Source organism: Megalobrama amblycephala, linkage group LG9 (genome assembly GCF_018812025.1).
Source record: "Megalobrama amblycephala isolate DHTTF-2021 linkage group LG9, ASM1881202v1, whole genome shotgun sequence".
Taxonomy (NCBI): domain Eukaryota; kingdom Metazoa; phylum Chordata; class Actinopteri; order Cypriniformes; family Xenocyprididae; genus Megalobrama; species Megalobrama amblycephala.
Window position 1 is genome coordinate 43,453,157 of NC_063052.1, and position 22,320 is coordinate 43,475,476.

The following is a 22,320-nucleotide window of genomic DNA, read 5'->3' on the forward strand; positions in this document are numbered from 1 at the left end:
TTGGGCCAGTCTAGTGTCAATCAAGAAAACAACCAATGGGCCGCTGAGCTATGTGTTTTTTTGGGCCGCGTCTGTCAGAAGGAAAAAACCTAGCCTATGTCATATTTTTGACTAAAGTGTTTTAAGCTAGCAGCCCAGTGTCAATTGAAAAAAAACATTGGGCCGCTGATCTAGGCCTACCACTTTTATGGGCCGAGAGAATTTTTTTTTTTTTTTTTTTTTTTTTTTGCGGTCGGCGACCGTTGGCCCAAGAAGGCACGTCGGCCCACCGGGAAAGTGCCCAGTATGCCAGATGGCCAGTCCGCCCGTGATGGCAGGTGTCTATCTCCACAACAAAAGGCTTCTCAGGGTCTGGGTGGATGAGGAGCAGTGCGCTGGTTCTCGCAAGGTGTTGAAGGCTTTGTTGGCTGCTGGTGTCCAGGACAGAGACTCGGGCTTGTTTCGGAGGAGACTGGTAAGTGGATGAGCTATGGAGTTGTAATTCTGGATGAATCTTCTGTAGAAGTTGGAAAATCAGAGGAATCTTTGGAGCTCTTTGATGGTGGATGGAATAGGCCAGTTCTTGATGGCTTCCACCTTCCCCTCGTCCATCTGGATGCCACTGCTACAGATGTTGGATCCCCCTCACGTATCCGGATGAGGTTATATGTGCTGTGGAGGTCCAGCTTGGTGAATACAGTGGCACCACGGAGATGTTCCAGAGCCGCTGGGACGAGGGGAAGAGGATATCTGAATTTGACTGAATTTATCTTGTTGAGAGCCCGGTAATCTATACAAGGCTGCAAGCCTCCGTACTTTTTGGCCACCAAGAAGAAGCTCGAAGCAGCAGGGGATGTGGACGGACGAATGTAGCCTTGGTTAAGAGCCTCCTCTATGTACTCCTCCATGACCTTCTGCTCTGGGATGGAGAGTGGATAAATCTTCCCATGGGGCACTGACTTACCTGGAGCAGATCGATGGCACAGTCCCATGGCCGGTGTGGTGGCTGCTTGAAGGCTCTCTTCGGGCAGAATACATCACTGAAGGGGCGTAACACGGAGGAATATCCACCGACTGTTTCTCTACAGGGCTCTCGATGTATGTGGAACACACAGGAAGTGACTCAGGATGAGTAACAGGAGGCAGAAGTTTTGTGGGAAAACAGTCTGGAAAACAGGTGTCGCCCCACTCTCTCCGGTGGTGCATGAGATGATGGGGTTGTGCTGCTCCAACCATGGGCGCCCTAAGATCACATCAGCGGTGGAATCCCCCAGAACCAGTAGATGAAGTTCTTCCTTGTGAAGTTCTCCAACTTGAAGCTTCACTAGACTAGCACACTGATGGACAGGTTTACGACCGAGTGGCTTGCCTGTTATTGAATGGATCTGGTAGACGGATGGCGTTGAGGTTGTCTTGAGCTTAAGCTGATGGCAGAGATGAAGTTACCAGCTGACCCGGAGTCGAGGAGAGCATAGACTGGAATGGAAACATTAACAGCAGTAAGTGTTATGATTGTGGTGAGTGGCTTTATTTTCTTAATGGAGGGGTATAATCGCACTCACCATGGGACGAAGAGGATGAGTAGGACATGTAGATATCACATGTCCAGATGCACCACAATATAAACACAGTCCATGGGTCAGCCGTCTCTGCCGTTCAGCGAAAAGTTAGACGATTGTTCTACAGTTGCATGGGTTCTGTTACTGGTTCTGGAGGGCTGATGGACTCTGGCTGATGGAGGGATGATGTACATAGCAGCTGGCCCTGGTGTTCTTCGAGACATGACTGCATACGAGTGGCGAATCTGATGGAGAGTTGGATGAATTGAGCCCGATGGAATCCTCATATGCAGTGAGATGCAGCCGTACCCTGGGATCCAGACCCTGACGATAGGTGGTGAGCAGAGCTTGTTCGTTCCATCCACTGACAGTAGCAAGAGTCCTAAACTTGAGAGCATAATCGTTAACAGACATAGATCCTTGTTTCAACTGATAGAGTTGCTCACCCACCGACGAATCACTAGCTGGTCTACTGAAAACCTTTTTGAAATGAGTGAGGAAATTAGTCAGAGATTGGGTTACTGGTCCATTCTGCGACCAAATGGTTTCTACCCACTGTAACGCATGTCCGTTTAACTGGGAGATGATGAACGATACCTTGGAGCGATCATCAGGGTATAACTGCGGCTGCATCTCCAGGACCAGCGAGCACTGTAGGATGAAGCCGTTGCAATCGTCCGCAGAGCCAGAGAAGTGCGCTGGTTTGGCCATGGGACTGGTGTATACTGGTGGTGAAGGAGTGACGGCGGTGTTTGCGGAAGTGAGAGCTTGTGAAGTTGTGGCTGGGTTTGTGGAGAGTGTTCGATAGAGAGGGCATCCACGAGTTCCTGGAATGGATCTGATGAGCTCATGATGTTGGATGTTCAGTGTTGGTCTGGTCTTCTGTCACGGACAGAAGGGTAGGAGACACCAGGTTTGCAGGTATAACAGCGTTTATTTTCAAACAGCAAGGAATAACAGATGTGCAGGCAAGTAATGGTTAAATGGGTATTAGAGATGGTGAAACAAAAGTGGTAATACTGTTCTTTCTCTTGTAGGTGGATGACTCGTGGATGACTGGAGGCACAGATACTTTGCACGAAGACTGGGAAGCACGCTGGAATGGAATGGGTAAGTATTCTCAATGAACTGGAACATCGGAATAGTAGTCCTTGTATCAACGAGACTGGACAGTGAACTGAGGTGAGTGCTGTGCTTAAGTATCTGGTGGTGTTTGAGTGATGATGAGGATCAGGTGCGTGTGGTTAGAACTCTGGTGAGGGAGTGCGCTGTGATTGGCTGATGGATGAGCCTGGCGGGTCTGTGACAACAGCTGAGAAGCAGCGACTTTACAGACAACGTATTTTACAGACATTTTTAAAATGCTCTTTATGATCTTTTACTGACTGCTTTCACTAAGTGTCTTTGATTGTATACCAAATGTAAAAATCTATTTAATTATAGTTGACGAATAAGGATCTTTGGTCTTACGCATACGTCACTGGTGATTCATTGCGTCACTGGTGTTACTGTTATTTATCTGTCACATTAAATAAAATGTGCCATATGTGACATGGTAATAATTTAGCATTCATAAATTACACTCAAGAACTAAGATGTAATGGATTGCAACATTACTTGTTTATAACTGTTTTTCAAATATTTGCATTGTTATAGCAAATACATGGTTGCGCAAATGAATTAACATCATTCAATCACACTTTTAACTAACCTGATTGAAATAAAAAAAAAACACAATCTCCTTATCTTTTGCATTATCATTATTATTCTGTAACTCTGACTGCATGTGCTAAAAAAAAATTGAGAAATAATATTTCATAAATGTTTAAAAATGCCAGAGAAGTAAGGTAACACCAGTGACAAAAAAAACTGGTACATGCAGTCTTTAAATAAATGCACAAAAAAAAATCATTAAGCTGTCATTTGTATTCATAAAGTCAAAATGTAATATAATGATGTGGTCTAAGTTTAAATGTTAGAAAAAGAAATACATTTTAAGACATCTTGTCATACCAAAAGTGGACGTTTCTGTAAAATTCAACCAAATAATATATATATATATATATATATATATATATATATATATATATATATTTTTTTTTTTTTTTTTTTTTTTTTTTTTTTTTTAAGGTGCCCTCGAATGAAAAATTGAATTTATCTTGGCATAGTCAAATAACAAGAGTTCAGTACATGGAAATGACATACAGTGAGTCTCAAACTCCATTTCTTATATAAATCTCATTTGTTTAAAAGACCTCAGAAGAACAGGCGAATCTCAACATAACACCGACTGTTACGTAACAGTCGGGGTGTACGCCCCAATATTTGCATATGCCAGCCCATGATCCCAACATTATGAAAGGCATTAGACAAGGGCAGGCAGTAACGTCTGGATCTGCACAGGTGAATCAACAGACTAGGTAAGCAAACAAGGACAATAGCGAAAAATGGCAGATGGAGCAATAATAACTGACATGATCCATGATATCATGATATTTTTTGTGATATTTGTAAATTGTCTTTCTAAATGTTTCGTTAGCATGTTGCTAATGTACTGTTAAATGTGGTTAAAGTTACCATCAAGTTACTGTATTCACAGAGACAAGAGCGGTCACTATTTTCATTTTTTAAACACTTGCAGTCTGTATAATTCATAAACACAACTTCATTCTTTATAAATCTCTCCAACAGTGTAGCATTAGCCATTAGCCACGGAGCACAGCCTCAAATTCATTCAGAATCAATGTAAACAATATAACAGTATACAATACTCACATAATCCGATGCATGCATGCCGCATGCATGACGAACACTTTGTAAAGATCCATTTGAGGGTTATATTAGCTGTGTAAACTTTGTTTATGCACTGTTCAAGGCAAGCGCGAGCTCTGGGGGTGTGGAGCACGAGAATTAAAGGGCCAGTAGCCCTGAATCGGCGCATTTATAATGATGCCCCAAAATATTCAGACACATTCAGGGGACACCTTAGACTTATATTACATCTTTTTTAAAAAAGTTCTAGGGCACCTTTAATAAAAAAATAAATGTAATTAAATTGTAAAAAAAAAAAAAAACTTTTAAGTGCTGGACTTAAAAGTAACAAAAATAGTCTTGTTTCCTTATTTTAGACCTCTTAAAATGAATAAATTAAAAGCTGTAAGTGTAATTGGTAGTATTCATAGTATTCATCACACTTTAGCAGACATTAATATTGAGAGTTGATACAGTCATAGTTCTGTTCAATATACAAAGTAATTTTAGTTAAACATTATTAATTTTTGTATTGTTTTATTTTGTAATGTTTATAATGGAGCCGTTAGTCTGAAATTGATTCTTTATTATAGTGAAGTTTAGAGTAGATCCGTTAATCTGAGATCGATTGCTCATGTCACACTCTCTCACACGGTATCACGAGAGTTTCTCCGTGCAGGTGAACGTTATCAGGTGAGATCGCGAGAGTAAACGCCATCACTGAGAAAATCACTCATCATCTCTTGTGATTATACTCCCTGTTTATTCTCAGGCGTAACATAAGCTGTTGAACATAAACAATAGAATGTTCACATTAATAAATAAAAATAATAAATAGCACCTGTGCTTTTTGGACACGTTTTGGACACTAACTACCACCGCCAATACATCTGGAGAACAGATTTGAAGTGTTAATGAATGTGGGTGAGGAATCTCCAGACATGATGAATGTGGGTGAGGAATCCCCAAACATGATCGGACACAGATAAAATCAGCCAGCAGCTAACACCGATGCTAACTGCCGCTCAAGGTTGAACAGTCAGCGGCACTCAGCTCAGAGAGCAGCCGAGCCCAGGACTCTGATAGTGGGTGACTCTATTATCAGAAACATTAGCAGCAGGGATACAACTACATGCTGCCTTCCACAAGCAACAGTTTCTGATGTAAACAGGGAACTTAAGAGCATTCTGATGAAATATAAGACTGCAAATCGACTAATCATTCATGTGGGGAAGAATGATATTCGGAAGGAGCAGTCAGAACTCCTTAAGAGTGATTTCAATGAACTTTTTGAAATGCTTAAAAGACTAGAAGTTCAGTCGTTCATCAGTGGACCACTCCCAGCAAGAGGAACAAATAGATTTACACGGTTGCTTGGTCTTAACACATGGCTGCAAAAAACCTGCAACTTAAAAGGACTGAATTTCATCGACAACTTCAATCTGTTCTGGAGTCAGAGACAACTGTTCACTCATGATGGCCTGCACCCAAACAAACTGGGCTCAAGAGTGCTAAAGGACAATATCTACTTCTGCCTCCATCATCCTTCAGCAGTGTGTGCAAATCCACTCAACCTGAATGGCACAAACACACCTGGACAGAGTACAACTGACCACAGGACTTCATTTCAGCACCTGAATGGACATGCGGTTGACACACCCTACAAGGTCAATGATAACACCGCGCAGCCCCAACAACCACTGCTCACGCACACAATCCTGACTGAGCCCTGCCCACAGAGCTCACCGAGAGACAGTGACGTGTTAGAACTGCTCCAAGATTCAGCACCCAAGGACGACTTTCGGGAAAACAGCCAGGGAAGCCAGGACAACATATTACAGCCTCTGGTAACACCAGAGCAACAGCCCCTCTCACCGGACACGTTATCCCTTTCTCCAGCATCCCCTCTTCTGTGCTTCTCAGAGAAAATGGAGGAACTGGTGTATGCTGGAACCAAACTCTCCCACTCTTTTGCTGCGAGCTCCCAGATATCAACAAAAAAGCGTCAAGCCCCGAAACCACCAAAGCCTGTGGGCCCAGCTCGCCCTCCCCCTCCTCCTGCGAGAGCTCTTCGGCCCCTGCCACAACGCCAGGGCCCTCAACCTCCTCCATCTGTTCTAGGTGAACCAAAAACAACCGATAATAGCTCTCAGTGATGTGTGTCGGGTCCCCGCTATGATAACAATGACTTTATCAAATGTTTACAGAACAAGTGGGAACCCAGTGTGCCTGTAGCTTTCTCTATTTCTGTTTTATTACGTTATAGAAAACCTAAGGCCTTCTCAAACCGTTTGGCAAACCCATTTAATCTGCTACCTATTACACGTCAAAGGTTTGATGGAAGGGAAGGAGCGAGGACTAAGAAGGAAGAGGGCTTATTAATAATAAAAAATAAAACTGTAGAGACAGAAAGTAAGACCAGTTACAGGACTGCAAACACAAGGAGAATAAATAAGTAACAGGGAGGACAGGTGGGGCAAATCAACCAATAATGCACTCAAGACAATAGACATGAGAGCACATGGCACAAAGAAACACATGACAAGCCATGTGCTCACTCAAACAAAACAAAGACACAAGCACATAAAAATAAATCACACAAGACGAGACATGAACACGTCTAGTCAAAGCCACGTGACACAAAACAAGACAAAAACACAACATGAAAGCACGCGGCAGGTAATAACCACAAACAACCTAGATTTTATTCTTCTAAATGAAACATGGCTTGAAGACAGCTGCAGTGCAACAATCCTGAATGAAACAGCCCCTCCTAACTTTACTTTTATGAGTGTCTGCAGAGCTGTTAGGAGAGGTGGAGGTGTTGCTGCTCTATTTAAAGATGTCTATCAATGCAAGCAAGTGTTATTTGGTGATTACTTGTCTTTCGAATACTTGGGTATTGTGTTAAAAGGTGCTCCTCGCATTCTACTTTTAGTTATCTACAGGCCTCCAAAATACTCTCCAGCCTTTGTGGAGGACTTTACAGAACTGTTATCAGCAATTTCCTCTGAGTTTGACTGTTTTGCTATTACTGGGGACTTTAACATCCACATGGAAAATGCAGAATCCAATATGGCAAAAGAAATCATAACTGTTTTGAATACTTTTGATCTGACTCAACATGTACATGGACCTACACACAATCGTGGACACACTCTAGATTTAATTATTAGTAAGGGTCTAAACATTTCATCCATTGTCATTAAGGATGTAGCGCTATCTGATCATTTCTGTATTTTCTTTGATTTATTGATCTCTCCGACTGCTGAAGCTAGATCTATCTAGGTCAAAAAGCGATGCTTAAATAAGAATACTAGTGCACTGTTTATGAAGGCTATATCTTTAACACCAAGCATATCTGCAGACTCTGTTGATTTTCTCCTTGATTCTTTTAACTCAAAAGTGTAGAATGTTATTGATAACATTGCTCCTGTGAAAGTCAGGAAGAAAAGTGGCAGACAAAAAGCACCATGGAGAAACTCAACAGCAGTGCAAAATATGAAAGACAATGCAGAAAAGCTGAGCGCATGTGGCGAAAGACAAAACTTGAAATCCATTATAACATCTATAAAGATATTCTTCATGCTTTCAATGTGGAATTAGGCAAAGCTAGACAGACCTTCTTCTCAAATATTATAAACAAAACCTTAAACAATGCCCACACTCTTTTTGCTACTGTAGAGACTAACAAACCCCCCAAGTCAGATTCCCAGTGAAATGCTCTCAGACAGCAAATGCTGTGAGTTTGCTTCCTTCTTCTCTGAGAAAATTAATAATATCAGAAAGGCGATCAGCACATCCTTGAGCTGCACTGGGGTAAAACAGATCAGATCACAACATCAGAAAGCAGCTATTATGTCTGTTTTCGAAGCAATTGATGGTAAAATTTTGGAAGAAACAGTACAGCACCTTAAAACATCAACCTGCGCCCTTGACACGTTTCCCACATCTTTTTTCAAAAGTGTGTTTAACTGTTTAGAAGCAGATCTCCTAGAAGTGGTAAATGCCTCACTTCTCTCTGGGACTTTTCCAAAATCCCTGAAAACTGCAGTTGTCAAGCCCCTCCTGAAAAAGAGCAATCTGGATAACACCATATTGAGCAACTACAGACCAATCTCAAATCTTCCTTTCATAGGCAAGATCATTGAAAAAGTTGTTTTCAATCAGCTGAACAAGTTCTTAAGCTTGAATGGATACTTTGACAACTTTAAATCTGGTTTCCGACCGCATCACAGCACAGAGACAGCACTCATAAAGATAATAAATGATATTCGCCTTAACACAGATTCAGGTAAATTATCAGTGCTGGTTCTACTCGACCTCAGTGCTGAGTTTGACACTGTCAATCACAACATTCTTCTTGACAGGCTGGAAAACTGTGTTGGGCTTTCTGGGATGGTCCGTAATGGTTCAGATCATACTTAGAAGGGAGAGGTTATTATGTGAGTATCGGTGACCATAAGTCTGAGTGGACATCCATGACATGCGGAGTATAAAACCCTCAATGTTCAATTCTTGCACCCCTCCTGTTCAACCTATATATGCTGCCACTGAGCCAAATAATGAGAAAGAACCAAATTGCATATCACAGCTATGCAGATGACACCCAGATTTACCTAGCCCTATCACCTAACGACTACAGCCCCATTGACTCCCTGTGCCAATGCATTGATGAAATTAAAAATTGGATGTGTCTAAACTTCCTTCAATTAAACAAAGACAAAACTGAAATCATTGCATTTGGAAACAAAGATGAAGTTCTCAAAGTGAACATGTACCTTCACTCTAGAGGTCAAACAACTAAAAATCAAGTCAGGAATCTTGGTGTGATTTTGGAGTCAGACCTGAGTTTCAGTAGCCATGTAAAGACAGTAACTAAATCAGCATATTATCATCTCAAAAATATTGCAAGAATTAGATGCTTTGTCTCCAGTCAAGACTTAGAGAAACTTGTTCATGCTTTTATCACCAGCCGGGTGGATTATTGTAATGGGCTCCTCACTGGCCTTCCCAAAAAGACCATAAGACAGCTGCAGCTCGTACAGAACGCTGCTCCCAGGATTCTGAGCAGAACCCGAAAACATGAACACATCACACCAGTCCTCAGGTCCTTGCACTGGCTTCCAGTTGCATTTAGAATTGATTTTAAAGTACTGTTACTTGTTTATAAATCACTCAATGGTCTAGGACCTCAATACATTGCAGATATGCTCATAGAATATAAACCTAACAGATCACTCAGATCATCAGGATCAAGTCATTTAGAAATACCAAGGGTTCACTCAAAGCAAGGAGAGTCTGCTTTTAGCTGTTACGCCAGCCGCAGCTGGAACCAGCTTCCAGAAGAGATCAGGTGTGCTCCAACAGTAGCCACATTCAAATCCAGACTCAAAACACATCTTTTTATCTATACATTTGCTGATTGAGCACTGTGCTATGTCCGAACTGTTTGCACTTTATTTTATACGTATTATCTTTTTATTCTTTTCATTCCTTTTCCTGTTTTTATTTCATTTTTAACTTGTTATTCTGACTTTTAATGCATTTTAAATATTGCTGTCTGGTTGAAAGAGCTGGGAGAATTAGGAAGAAAGAGATTAGGTTACAATTTGGTAAATTTGGATAAGGGGACAAACCATGGGGAAATTTGAGCTGTGGTGCATGGTTAAGATATCTCTGGATTACAGTCAGGATACTTTCCAAAGGGGAAATTTCCAAAGGGAAATTTGAACTGCGTTGCATAGATAAGATATCTCCGGAAGGGGGATTAGGGCTGTGTGGTGCAGTTTGAGGTGTCCTGGCAAAAGGGGAGATTGAAACTGTGTTTATCAGTTTAAAGTGCCTTAACAGGTAGCAGTCCTGTCGTGTGAGGAAGATCCATTCTGATCCGCTCTGATGGACAGATCCGTTTAGATCCACTCTGATGGACAACAACAACAACAAACTCCCTAAGACTTCCTACCTCTTCCATCCAGATAGCAAAATTCTCTGTTTTTACTGTTATTTCTATTCCTTATGTTCTATTTTTATTATTCTTTTTTATGTAAAGCACTTTGAATTACCATTGTGTATGAAATGTGCTATACAAATAAAATTGCCTTGCCTTGCCTAACTGGCCAAGAACCTTTAAGGTGGCGGCTGGTATTTGTACGTACGTATCCTGTCCTTCATGGCTAACTCGATTGCTTGTGTTTGGACCTCTTGCCTGTTTTTGACTGTGTTTCTGCACTAAATCTGGTAAAACATTACACATTTGTCTTTATATTGTAAAATATGTCATGAAAAACAAGTAAATATATTTATATATAAACCAATACCAGTAAAATTGTAATTTTATTTTAATAGCTTTTCAAATGTAACTATTTGAAAATGAAAATATTAAATAAGTGAAGTTTTTATTAATGCTGTTAATTATAAGTTAATAATGCATTGAAACATTAGCATGTAGCCTTCAAATATTGTTCAATAAAGTAAACGCTGATCAAGATCAAATGAAAAGTTAGTAATAAATGAGAAAGAAAGAAACAGAACAAGTGTCAGGTCTGTTTTAAACTTGAAGTCTTAATGCACAGATCTGTTCATATCAGATTGTTTTTGTCCGTCCGTTGCTCTGCTTATTGTCACAATGTCAATCATCACAGTTTCAGATTCAGTTCAACACGGCTGTAACTCCTGAAACTGTGTGATCTTAGCAGCATGAACAATAAAACTGTCACTCAAATTCTGAAAGTGTTTCTTTATAATGAATGAATGTGATCTGACTTCAGTTAACACACACACACACACCTTCACTGTTGTTGTTCTTGATGTTTCTCTCTTCTTGTGTTCAGATGCCTGTGATCTCACACTGGATCCAAACACAGCAAACACTCGACTCGTTCTGTCTGATGGGAACAGGAAGGTGACGCGTGTGAAAGAGCGTCAGCCGTATCCTGATCATCCAGAGAGATTTGATCATCCTCAGGTTCTGTGTAGAGAGAGACTGACTGGACGCTGTTACTGGGAGGCTGAATGGAGCGGAGATGGTGCTGTAATATCAGTGACATATGAAGGAATCACCAGGAAAGGATTGAGTGAAGACTGTGCGTTTGGATTCAATAACAAATCCTGGAGTCTGTCCTGCTCTGATGGAGGATTCACTGTCCGTCACAATAAGAACAGGACTGATATACCTGCTGTCCGTTCATCCTCTAATAGAGTAGGAGTGTATGTGGACGTGTCGGCCGGCTCTCTGTCCTTCTACAGCGTCTCTCGCACACTCACACGCTTACACACACTCACACGCTTACACACATTCAACACCACATTCACTGAACCCCTCTTTGCTGGATTTAGGGTTTATTATGTTTCCTCCTCAGTGTCTCTGTGTGATATTAAACGATAGAGAGACACTCTGTAAATCCTCTTTCTGATCTTTACACACACTCATCAAATCTCACATCAGGTGTAAATATTTAATGCCTGAACCGTATAACCACCTGATCCCGGTCGCTCCGTCCTCCTCGTCTTTCCAGCTGTTCATATAAAGACATTCTTGACTAAGTCGACTGTGTTTACGTGAATACTCGCCAGGATGTGCATTTTGACATATTTTTGACCATTCAAGGGCAGTAACCTGTGAAAGAGACCTGAAGCTGCGATCTCATGCTGTCTATATGCGGCTTTCTGTGCGCGGCTTCAGATCTGAGTCCGGCAGCACGAGCTGATCTCATTTCATTCATTTGGATTTTGAGACTTTCATTTCACCAGTTTAGCCTTTCTCAATCCACACAGCTGTCTAAGAAAACCTGCTACCACTAGATGGCAGTATAGCCTGATAAAATATAAAAACCAAACAGATCCCGCCCCCCTATAGTATCAAAACTTTGATATCATAAAAACCTTATTTAAAGCAAAAATACTTATATTGTTATAGATATAACACTATCATGAAATAAAACTGAGGTTTTCATTTACAGAAACCTCAATATTTGAGTTCAGTACAGTCATTGCTCATTGGGACACAATCAATCTTCACAAGGTTCATGAACATATAAATATTTTGCACATTCTTGTTCTTTAGTCTGATAATTTCAGGTCAAATGTAATGATCCAGATTGTTCAGGGATCCACATTTGATGTGATGGGAAGGATTCAGGGCTGATCTTTAGGAGCTTCAGTTAAATATAGTGTGAATGCAGAACATTTCAGTCTTTCTTAATATTTTTTTTTTTTGGTCCATAAAAGAGTGAGGATGATTTTTTCAATACCCTTCAGTTTGGGTTTGATTATCTCTGGAGCAGACAGAAAGATGAAATTTGCACCGATATAACTGTGTATTAGAGCGTTCTGCTTTAAAAAGAGATTCTGCTAGTTACAGAGAAATCTGGGGAAGAGCTTTCAATCAATCAATCAATCAATCGATCAATCAATCAATCAATCAATCAAACAATGGACCAAAGTGCTTTACATGGTAAAAATCAATATATAAATCATTATATAAGTCATAAAAAGTATAATCATAAACGCATCAAACTAAGAATAAAATAAAAGTACAAAAAATACCATACACAAAACATACCAATCATACAGCAAAAGCCTTAGAAAAAAGGAAAGTCTTCAATTGTCCTTTAAAACTACCCAAAGAGGGAACCAATTTCAAAGACAACGGTAGCCTGTTCCATAACACAGGAGCTGCCACGGAGAATGCACGATCTCCACTCCTCCTCAACCGTGTTCGCGGAACAGACAACAACATATGCTCATTTGCTCTCAAAGAGCGAGAAGATTTGTATGGGCTCAGCATAGCTTTGATGTAGTCAGGAGCCTGTTGATGTAAGGCCTTATACACAATGATCAGGACCTTATACTCTATCCTATATAACACCAGAAGCCAATGTAGAGAAATTAACACAGGTGTTATGTGATCCCTCTTCTTAGCGCCAGTTAAAAGCCTAGTAGCAGCGTTTTGAATATACTGAAGGCGAGCTATGAGAGATGCATTCAAACCCAGGTATAGGGCATTACAATAGTCCAACCTCGTAGAAATAAAAGCATGAACAACAGATTCTAAATCTTTTCTGGAAAGAATAGATTTCAGCTTGGACAACTTCCTTAACTGATAAGAGGATGATTTCACAACAGCATTTACTTGTCGATCAAACCAAAGTTCTGTGTCAAAAATGACACCCAGGTTCCTAACATAACTGTTTATGCTGGGAGCAAAATCCTCACTCACAAACAGATTTCCCATAGACTGTTTGTTTCCAAAAAACTATAATCTCAGTTTTATTCTCATTTAATTGCAGAAAATTACTCGCAAACCATACCTTCACTTCATTTAAGCATATGTTGAAGCTGTCCCATGCAGCACGCTTGTCCAAAGAAAAATATAATTGCAAATCATCTGCATAGATGTGGTAATTAATATTGTGGCGTCTAAAAATAGACCCCAAAGGCAACAAATACAGAGAAAACAAGGTTGGTCCAAGAATAGATCCCTGAGGGACCCCCCACAAAACATCCACAGTGTCAGAAAGACAATCTCCAATCCTAAATTAACATTTTCTGTCCCTTAGGTAGGAACCAAACCACTTCAAGGCCACATCATTAATACCAACATCATCTCTAAGACGTGATAACAAAATGCCGTGATCAACAGTATCAAAAGCTGCGCTCAAGTCCAGCATCATCAAAGCAACACATTTCCCAGAATCTCTTCCCATTAAAATGTCATTTACGACTCTTATTAATGCTGTTTCAGTACTATGGTTTCTCCTGAAACCTGATTGGAAAATGTCCATTATATTATTGTCAGGTAAAAAATCTATAAGTTGAGTGTGGACAACTTTTTCTAAAATCTTACTCATAAAGGGGAGTTTTGATATCGGCCTAAAATTTTTGAGATCCTGACTATCCAAGTTAGTATTTTTTAGCACTGGCTCAATAATGGCCCGCTTGAACTCAAGTGGTACTATGCCAAATTGTAGGCTACTGTTGATAATTAAAAGAATGCTGGGGCCAAGGACATGCATTGCCTCTTTTAACAATTTAGTAGGGAGGACATCATAAATAGATGTAGTAGATTTTAAATGCAAGACAATGCCCTCCAAATGTTCCAAGGAAACCAACTTAAACTGACTCAAAACTGGGAGAGAAGATCTCTCTATTATATTAAACACTGTGTGCCCTAGTCCTGATATACTCGACCTGATCAGATCCACTTTGTCCACAAAAAACTTCAAAAAAGCTTGGCATAAGTCATGAGATGGTCTTACAAGTACACTTTTGGGTGGGTTTAACACCTTATCTATGGTAGCAAACAGCACTTTAGGGTTGCTCACCCCTTGTGATACAATCCTTGAGAAGTAGGATGATCTTTCTGATTTAACTGCATTTTGATCATTTCTCAAGGATTCCCTAAAAATATCATATGAGATTTGTAATTTATTTTTAACCCACGTACGCTCAGCCTGCCTGCAGACCAGCCTAAAACCCTGTATTACCTCATTTAGCCATGGTCGCTTATTCACTTTTTGCCTCTTCACCTTAAAAGGTGCAACAGTATCAAGAATTTTACTAAATAGATGATTAAAAGAGTGTACCATTTCATCTGGTGCTGTTACAGGCTCTTCAGAGACACCATTTACAAGCTCTGCAGCACGTGTTATAACACCAGATAAAAAAACCATAAAAGTCCTTAAGGAAATCCTTACTGTAACCAGGTGGCCTATAAACTAATACGCAATACACTGGCGTAGACATGTCAACCTTCATAACTTGAACTTCAAAGGATTTAAAATTCTCAGTGGGGAGCTGCTTACATTTAAAGCTGCAGTCCGCAACTTTTTTGGTTAAAAATTATCCAAAATAAATTTTTGAGCAAGTACATAACCAGCCAGTGTTCAAAACTATCTAATTATCTTGTCTCGATTCACAACAGTAAGCTTGTAATAATGTTTTATAATAAGAGCGACATGGCGGATTTCCACGGGAAATTTGAGCATGCAGCATTTCCTCTGTGCGTCATTACATCACGTCTGTAAACAAAGGAAGGAGTCCCGTCGAGAGGCTGGTTGGTTTTATTACGTGAGGAAGCTGCCGGTAGCGGATCATTTATAGTCTGTTCTCACAGCAGCTGAAATAATTAAACTGGATTGTAATCCAGAAAGGTCCAAATGACAATCATCAGTGACAACTGGAGATTCACCCGTAGTCAAAAAGCAAAAGACTTGGACTGTGGAGTGGCTACAGAAATTGAAATCTACAGGTAACGCTAATATACACAGTCACGCAATGCTGATGTTGTTAACAATAACAATTTGAGAACAATATAACAGTAATAATAATTTGCACGGTTTGGCATGATCTGAGCTAAGCGATCGTTAGATTTAATCATCATTGGCAGCGTGATTTATTGTAGGCCTGATGCTTTTTTCCCTCAGTTGGTCAAAACAAAAGTGGCAGACATGATACTTACTTGTTCAGATGATATTTTCCAGAGAAAATTCTTATATTGGTCATACTTTCAAGACGTAGAATCTGTGATTCTGAAGTTCAGCATCCACACCGGTGCAGTGACTGACAGCAAGCATTAGATTCATCCGCGCTGAAGGGCCTCGTTCAACAGAACTTACCAAATGACGTTATCAACAGGGAACATGACCAAACAAAGCTTAATATGACCAAGGATCCATTCACTGACCCCAAAATCCCCGGGGGCACTGGATACCCAGATAGCAAACTGACTCCGCAACGGATCCGCCCCGGAGGTATCACAAGCTCCTATCTGAAATAGTGATCTGAAACACCATTACATGAGGTGGAGAATTGTCAAATGTAAACAAAAATAGACTCAAACTAGTATACTAGAACTAAATTTACTGATACAAGTGGGTTTTTAAACTTTAACCCATCAATTATAGGTATAAATCTTTTAAAACGGCACATTTATTACATGTTAAAAGCTGTAGTTGTGGACCATTATCAGTATTTGACAAAAGAGCTGACTAAATCAAGTTTAAAACAGTTTTTAATCTTACTTTCCTCAGATGAAAGATGAAATAGAAAGAAGAAATACTCCAAAAAACACACTGGCCGCACTTGATTGAGCTGTAAGCTGCTCACACACATGGTAATTTATTAATTATGAATTAATAAGATGTGAAATAATTATCTGAAACAACATTATATATGACTATTCTCCACCTCATGTAACTAGAAGCAACTAGAAGTTCAGTGAAAAATAAAAAATAGGCCTAACATTAGCTTATCTCGCCTGCTATTTTACTGGAAAGGGGTGAAAATTTGCGTTTAGGATTGGATTGAAACCCGAACAGTTTATTAAATCACCCCACCTCCCAGAAAGATATGAAATTCTGTCCAAATAGCGTTTTACTCAAAAGGTTATTTACCAATTTTTTTACTCAAATCTAAGTTAACGCTAATGACACTGAAGAGCTAACTTGGCCACAGTCATTTTTAAAAACATCAAACAAAGCAATGAACGGTAATGTTACTGGATACAGCTGTAAAAATAAAACATATTTTAACTATTCTTACCGTGTTTAGTGTTCACCGACCTGCCGGCTCCAGCTTTTCCACGGTGAGGAGAAGGATTCAGTGACGACGTCAGTTGAAAAAGGCGCGTCCGGTCAGTGAATCCGCCCAGCGTCTGTGACGAGTCCGCGAGTTGACAGTGCGCTGTGCGGAGGCGGGGCATATGTGCGTGTTGCCGAATTGAATCTGAGCTTACAGCGGAGCTGGCGACTTGAAGGCGGATCCGCCCCGAAGTCTTTTGCTATCTGAGTAGCTCCTAATTCCAGCTAGTCAGCATTAAGAGAAATGGTAACGTGACTTAGAACAGAGAATATCTGTTTTGAGGCCTTCCTGATCACATTAAAATTATAGATGCTCACAAATCCCTTTTGTATCAAACAAACAGAACAGGAAACACTAATTAAACGGACCTGAAAAGAACAACGGATCCACACAGACATTCTCATTAGGAGTCCGTTTTGACCCAGTCACTTGTGACTCCGGTCGCTGTTCAATGACTCTATGCTTACAGACTCAATCTTGAATCTCAAATGGACAATCACTGAGAGATCATTTTAAACTATATTCAGAATAACAAATGCTATGATGTGATTACTAACATGTTGGATTCAATGCATTATATGTTTGTATTCCCGTATGCATTTTCTTTCTCTTGTAATCACTGTTTTAATTAGGTCAGTCTAGTAATGTGTGTGTAAGTAGTGTGTCATGTTTGAGTTCTAAATACAGGATTTCTATTTATCTTTAATTCTATGTGCATGAAACATTGAAATACAGTATTAGGAAGATATTATGAAACATTATAAAGTTGTTAATAAAACAGAAGACTGTTCCGTGGATATCACACAATGTAATCAATAGACAATAGATGGGGCGTGTCTAAGCTCCGTAGCAACGTCTCATTGGAGCATCGCATCTGAAGGATGGAGCCAACTTGCTCCTTTAAAACTATGCTGTCCCAAACAAGCTAGTCGTTGAAGCACCGATACTTTGACCACAGCTGAATAGTTGTTTGGGTTATGCTGAAAAGAAGTAGTTGAAGAACCGCTACTTCAACCGTGGCTGAACTTTACATCTAAGCTGCTTTGTCCCATCTAACGACCGGGGCTGATTTTCCATCTAAGATCAAGTCGCTGACTATCTTCATCCACGAGCCGCGCAGCTGATAGCCTACTTCTCATCCAACAGCCGTCACATCCAACTCCGAAACACTCCGTGAACTATCTGACCAAAGTCTCCAAAGAAGAGAGCCGCTCAAGCCAGACGCTCAGAACAGCGCGTTTCACCAGCCGGCAACTTCCTTCAAAGCTTCCGCGCTACCCAACGCCGGGCTTCCCTGAGAAGACGTCACCGCAAAACAGCCAATCCGATTCCGTTGGGATTCCGCTCAACCAGAGCCACGAAACACACACCTACCTCAGCTGTCAGAGTGAATGCAGGTACAAGCCAAACTTCTCTCTCTCTCTTGCTGGAAACTGGTGAAACTCCTTTAAACCGAAAGAATCAAGCCAAAGCGCTGCTTTTGTGATTTTTCTCAGGTTACGATTTCAGTTAGTACTGAACTTGGGACTTTTCATAGCTCATATCAACTCCGCGAATGTGTGTGCATGTATGTGTGTGTGTGTGTGTGAGTGTTTAGCCTTAGTTTCTTGTAATCATTAGAAGTAGTCAATAAAGTTTGTTTTGATTTTCACATATACGAGTTTCTTGTGCTGTGTATCAAGTTACTGTCTTAAGCTTAAAGATAAAGTTACCTCTTGTTTATAATAATAATCATAATAAAATATTGTTACTGTTGGCCACAGAATAATATTCTATCCAGAATTGATGAAATACTGTAACCTCAATTTTTCGCTGGACGAATAATTGGTTGAGTGTTAAATATTAATTCTGAATCAGTTACAGTGACTCATTTACAGTTGATTTGATTCTTATTCCCTGTAACTTAATTACCCCTCTTTATAATTAATTGAGCTAATAAATAGGCAAAGTCCTACAGCGCTGACGAGCTGCGCCGAGTCACAACGATAACTGTTCCGCATATGACTGCAATGGCATGTTTCAAACAGAGATGGCGACAAAGAGGAAAAATCGCGGACTGCAGTTTTAAACAAATTACTAAAAATAGCAGCTAGACCTCCCCCACGACGATTTATCCGCGGGGTATGTAAAAACTGGCAGTCCAGCGGTAAAAGCTCAGCTACAGGACTCATGTCATTATCATTTAGCCAAGTCTCAGTAATGAAGAGAAAGTCCAGGCAATGAGTAATATAAAAGTCATTCAAGTCTTATTTACAATAGAACGGGCATTTATTAAACCCATGTTCACAGTAGTCGAAGCAAGACGTGCCCGAGGAGTAAGCACCTAGCTCACCGGAACCAACTCGTTTCAAGTGGCACAGATTTGCGCAATCCACCCCTCTGCCCTCCGCCTCATCCACGTAGTCCGGATCAAAGGTGGCCAAGATGCAGGAGGGACCACAGGTACAGAGAAAGAAGGCCGTATCTCCACAATTCGTCTGCATCCACAATCTGACCTCAGTTTCTTAAGCTTTACCATAATTCCCGCACACGTCCTCCGTTTCCTCCGACGTCTAGTGAACGAGCATGCACAGCCCGGTGAACCACACAATTTAAAAGGTAAGTGTGGTATCCGTCTCTGCTCAGCGAACAGTTTTATATGGAAATCGCAAGTGTTAGTATCCGATACCATCTGTCGAAGGTTTAGTAGAGAAACCTGATCATACATCAGCCGTAGACAGTCAATGTGATTTAAGAAGCATAATAAATCCAAAAAACATAATGTAAGCAGTCTATACACGGAGCGACGGCACGCCAAAACACCACCTGGTGCCATCTTGCTCGCGCAATTTGGGCACATTTCTGCCAAATTTCTTTGAGAAATGAATATATGAAATAAAAGAATAACAAGTAATAAAATGAGTAACAAATAATAAAAATAAAATTGTACTAGAGGACTTGGACTCTGGACTTGATTTAAACTCACAACTGCGAGTTATACAGTCATAATTGTGAGTTATAAAGTCAGATTTTTGTGATATTGTAATGAGGCAGCAGACTTGGGGAGATCCATTTGCAGCTTTATTACAAGATTGTGGTCGTACAGGTAGGGGTCAGACAACAGCAACAGCAATGTAGTAGGCAAGACAGAATCAGAGACAATACCAGGCAGTAGATCAGGACGGGCAGCAGACAATACAAGAGTAATCAGAATCCAGGCAGAATGGTCACAAGGCAGGCGGCAGGCAGAGTACAGAGGTTCAGGGCAGTCCAAGGTCATACACGGGATAAACAAGACACAGGGGAAAACGCTCAGAAATGTATGCATAGCAAAACAAGACTTTGCGAAGCATGAAGGGATCAGAGAGTCATTTATAGTCCATGGGATGAGCAGCAGGTGTGAGAGTGGGCGGTGTGTAATCAGTCCAGGTACGTGGTGTGGGAAATGTAGTCCATGAAATGACTAGTACTCCGGTGATGGCGCCCTCAGGTGGCGATCGGAGCGAGCCACAGAGACCATTTCTGTGACAGAGCCCCCTCCCTGCGAGCGGCTCCTGAAGCGAGGAGGTGGTCGATGCCGGGGTCTTCCACAGGGACGAAGGGCCGGACGCTCCGTGTGGGTCCTGTAGAATTCAGCGATGAGATTGGGGTCCAGTATATCGTCGTATTGACCCAGGACCGTTCCTCCGGGCCGAACCCCTCTCAGTCCACTAAGTACTGCAGTATTCTGCCCCGGCGTCTGGAGTCCAGGAGCTCATGAAACCTGATAAACCTCCTCGCCTTCGATGATGACTGGAGGGGGTCTCTGACCACGGGTCTCCTCTAGGATCTCCTCTCGGACCACCTGCGGGCTTAAGCAAAGAAACATGGAATGTGGGTGAGATACGGTATTCTGGGGGTAGTGTTAAACGATAGGATACTGGGGTGATTTGTCGTGTGATTTTGAATGGACCCACGTACCTAGGACTTAATTTCTTGCAGGGTAAGCGAAGACGGAGATCCCTGGTGGAGAGCCATACCCATTGGCCTGGTCTGTAATTAGGTTGTGGACGGCGATTGCGATCAGCCTGATCCTTTGAACGTCTTACTGCCCTCTGCAGATGCACATGAGCCTCATTCAAAACCTCTTCGCTACGTTGCAGCCAGTGATCGACGGCAGGTAAGTCTGTGGGTTCTCCGGACCAAGGGAAGAGAGGTTGATATCCCAAGACACATTTGAAAGGGGAGATGGCCGTAGCGGGTTTGTGCAGAGAATTTTGTGCGTACTCAGCTCAGAAGAGGTACTGACTCCGGTCAGCCTGGTTCTGATGGCAGTATGATCGTAGATAGCGGATAAGTTCTTGGTTAAGTCTCTCTGCTTGTCCATTGGCCTCAGGGTGGTAGCCAGATGTCAAGCTGATATTTACGTTCAGTCTTTGGAAGAAAGCTGCCCATAGATGTAATGTGAATTGAGGTCCCCGATCTGATACAATGTCTTCAGGTAAGCCATAGAAGCGGAATACAAAGTTGCAGAGGTGCTCAGCGGTCTCCAATGCTGTGGGGAGTTTGGGCAATGGGATTAAGCGGCAAGACTTAGAGAAGCGGTCAACAACGGTGAGTATTGTGGTATGTCCTTGTGAATTGGGCAGGTCAGTAATGAAGTCTACAGCAAAGTGGGACCATGGACACTGTGGAATGGGGAGTGGTTGTAATAGACCGGTAGGCGTTTGACGGGACGACTTGGTAGTTTGACAGATGATGCAGTTATGAATGAATGTGATGACATCTGTAGAGAGAGATGGCCACCAGAACCGGTTGGAGACGAGGTGGGTGGTAGCTGCGATGCCTGGATGCCCGGCGCTGGGTGCGGTATGCACTTCTTGTATTACCCGTTGACGAAGAGAGGCTGGTACGTAAGTATGAGTAGCTGGGCAGTCGGTTGGTGGAAGCTCGTCCTGCTGTGCTTCGGCGATTTCTGACATGAATTGGAACCAAGTGAAGAACAATGCCCACCTGGCCTGGCGGTGGTTGAGGCGTTTGGCGGATTTCAGGTATTCAAGATTGCGGTGATCGGTCAGCACAGTGAATGGATGTTTACTCCCCTCCAACCAATGCCGCCACTGTTCCATTGCTGCCTTCATGGCCAGCAGTTCACGATCCCCGACATCATAATTTTGTTCAGGAGGGGTGAGTTTGCGTGAGTAATAAGCGCATGGATACAACTTAGAAGGATTGCCCTGTCTCTGAGAGAGAATCACTCCAATTCCTGTACTGGAGGCGTCTACTTCCACAATGAACTCTCGTTCAGGGTCGGGGTGATGCAGAATGGGTGCTGTAGTGAACAGATCTTTTAGTCTTTGAAATGCTGCTGTAGATGCATGTGACCAGACCAGTTGGGTGCCTGCTTTTCTGAGCATGGAGGTGAGCGGAGCTGCAGTCAGACTGAAGTTGCGAATGAACCTTCGGTAGAAGTTAGCAAACCCCAGGAAAC

At 41.6% G+C, this 22,320-nt stretch overlaps 1 protein-coding gene across 1 annotated transcript in view; it reads left to right on the forward strand.

Annotated features, from left to right (window-relative positions):
- The window catches only part of LOC125276042 (NACHT, LRR and PYD domains-containing protein 12-like), a 56,992-nt gene extending 45,300 nt beyond the window's left edge, over positions 1–11,692 (forward strand). The window contains 1 exon segment of the mRNA XM_048203449.1: positions 11,123–11,692. Within this exon segment, the coding sequence (XP_048059406.1) occupies positions 11,123–11,676 (554 nt within the window). The 3' untranslated portion in view covers positions 11,677–11,692.
- The last annotated feature ends 10,628 nt before the right edge of the window (positions 11,693–22,320 follow it).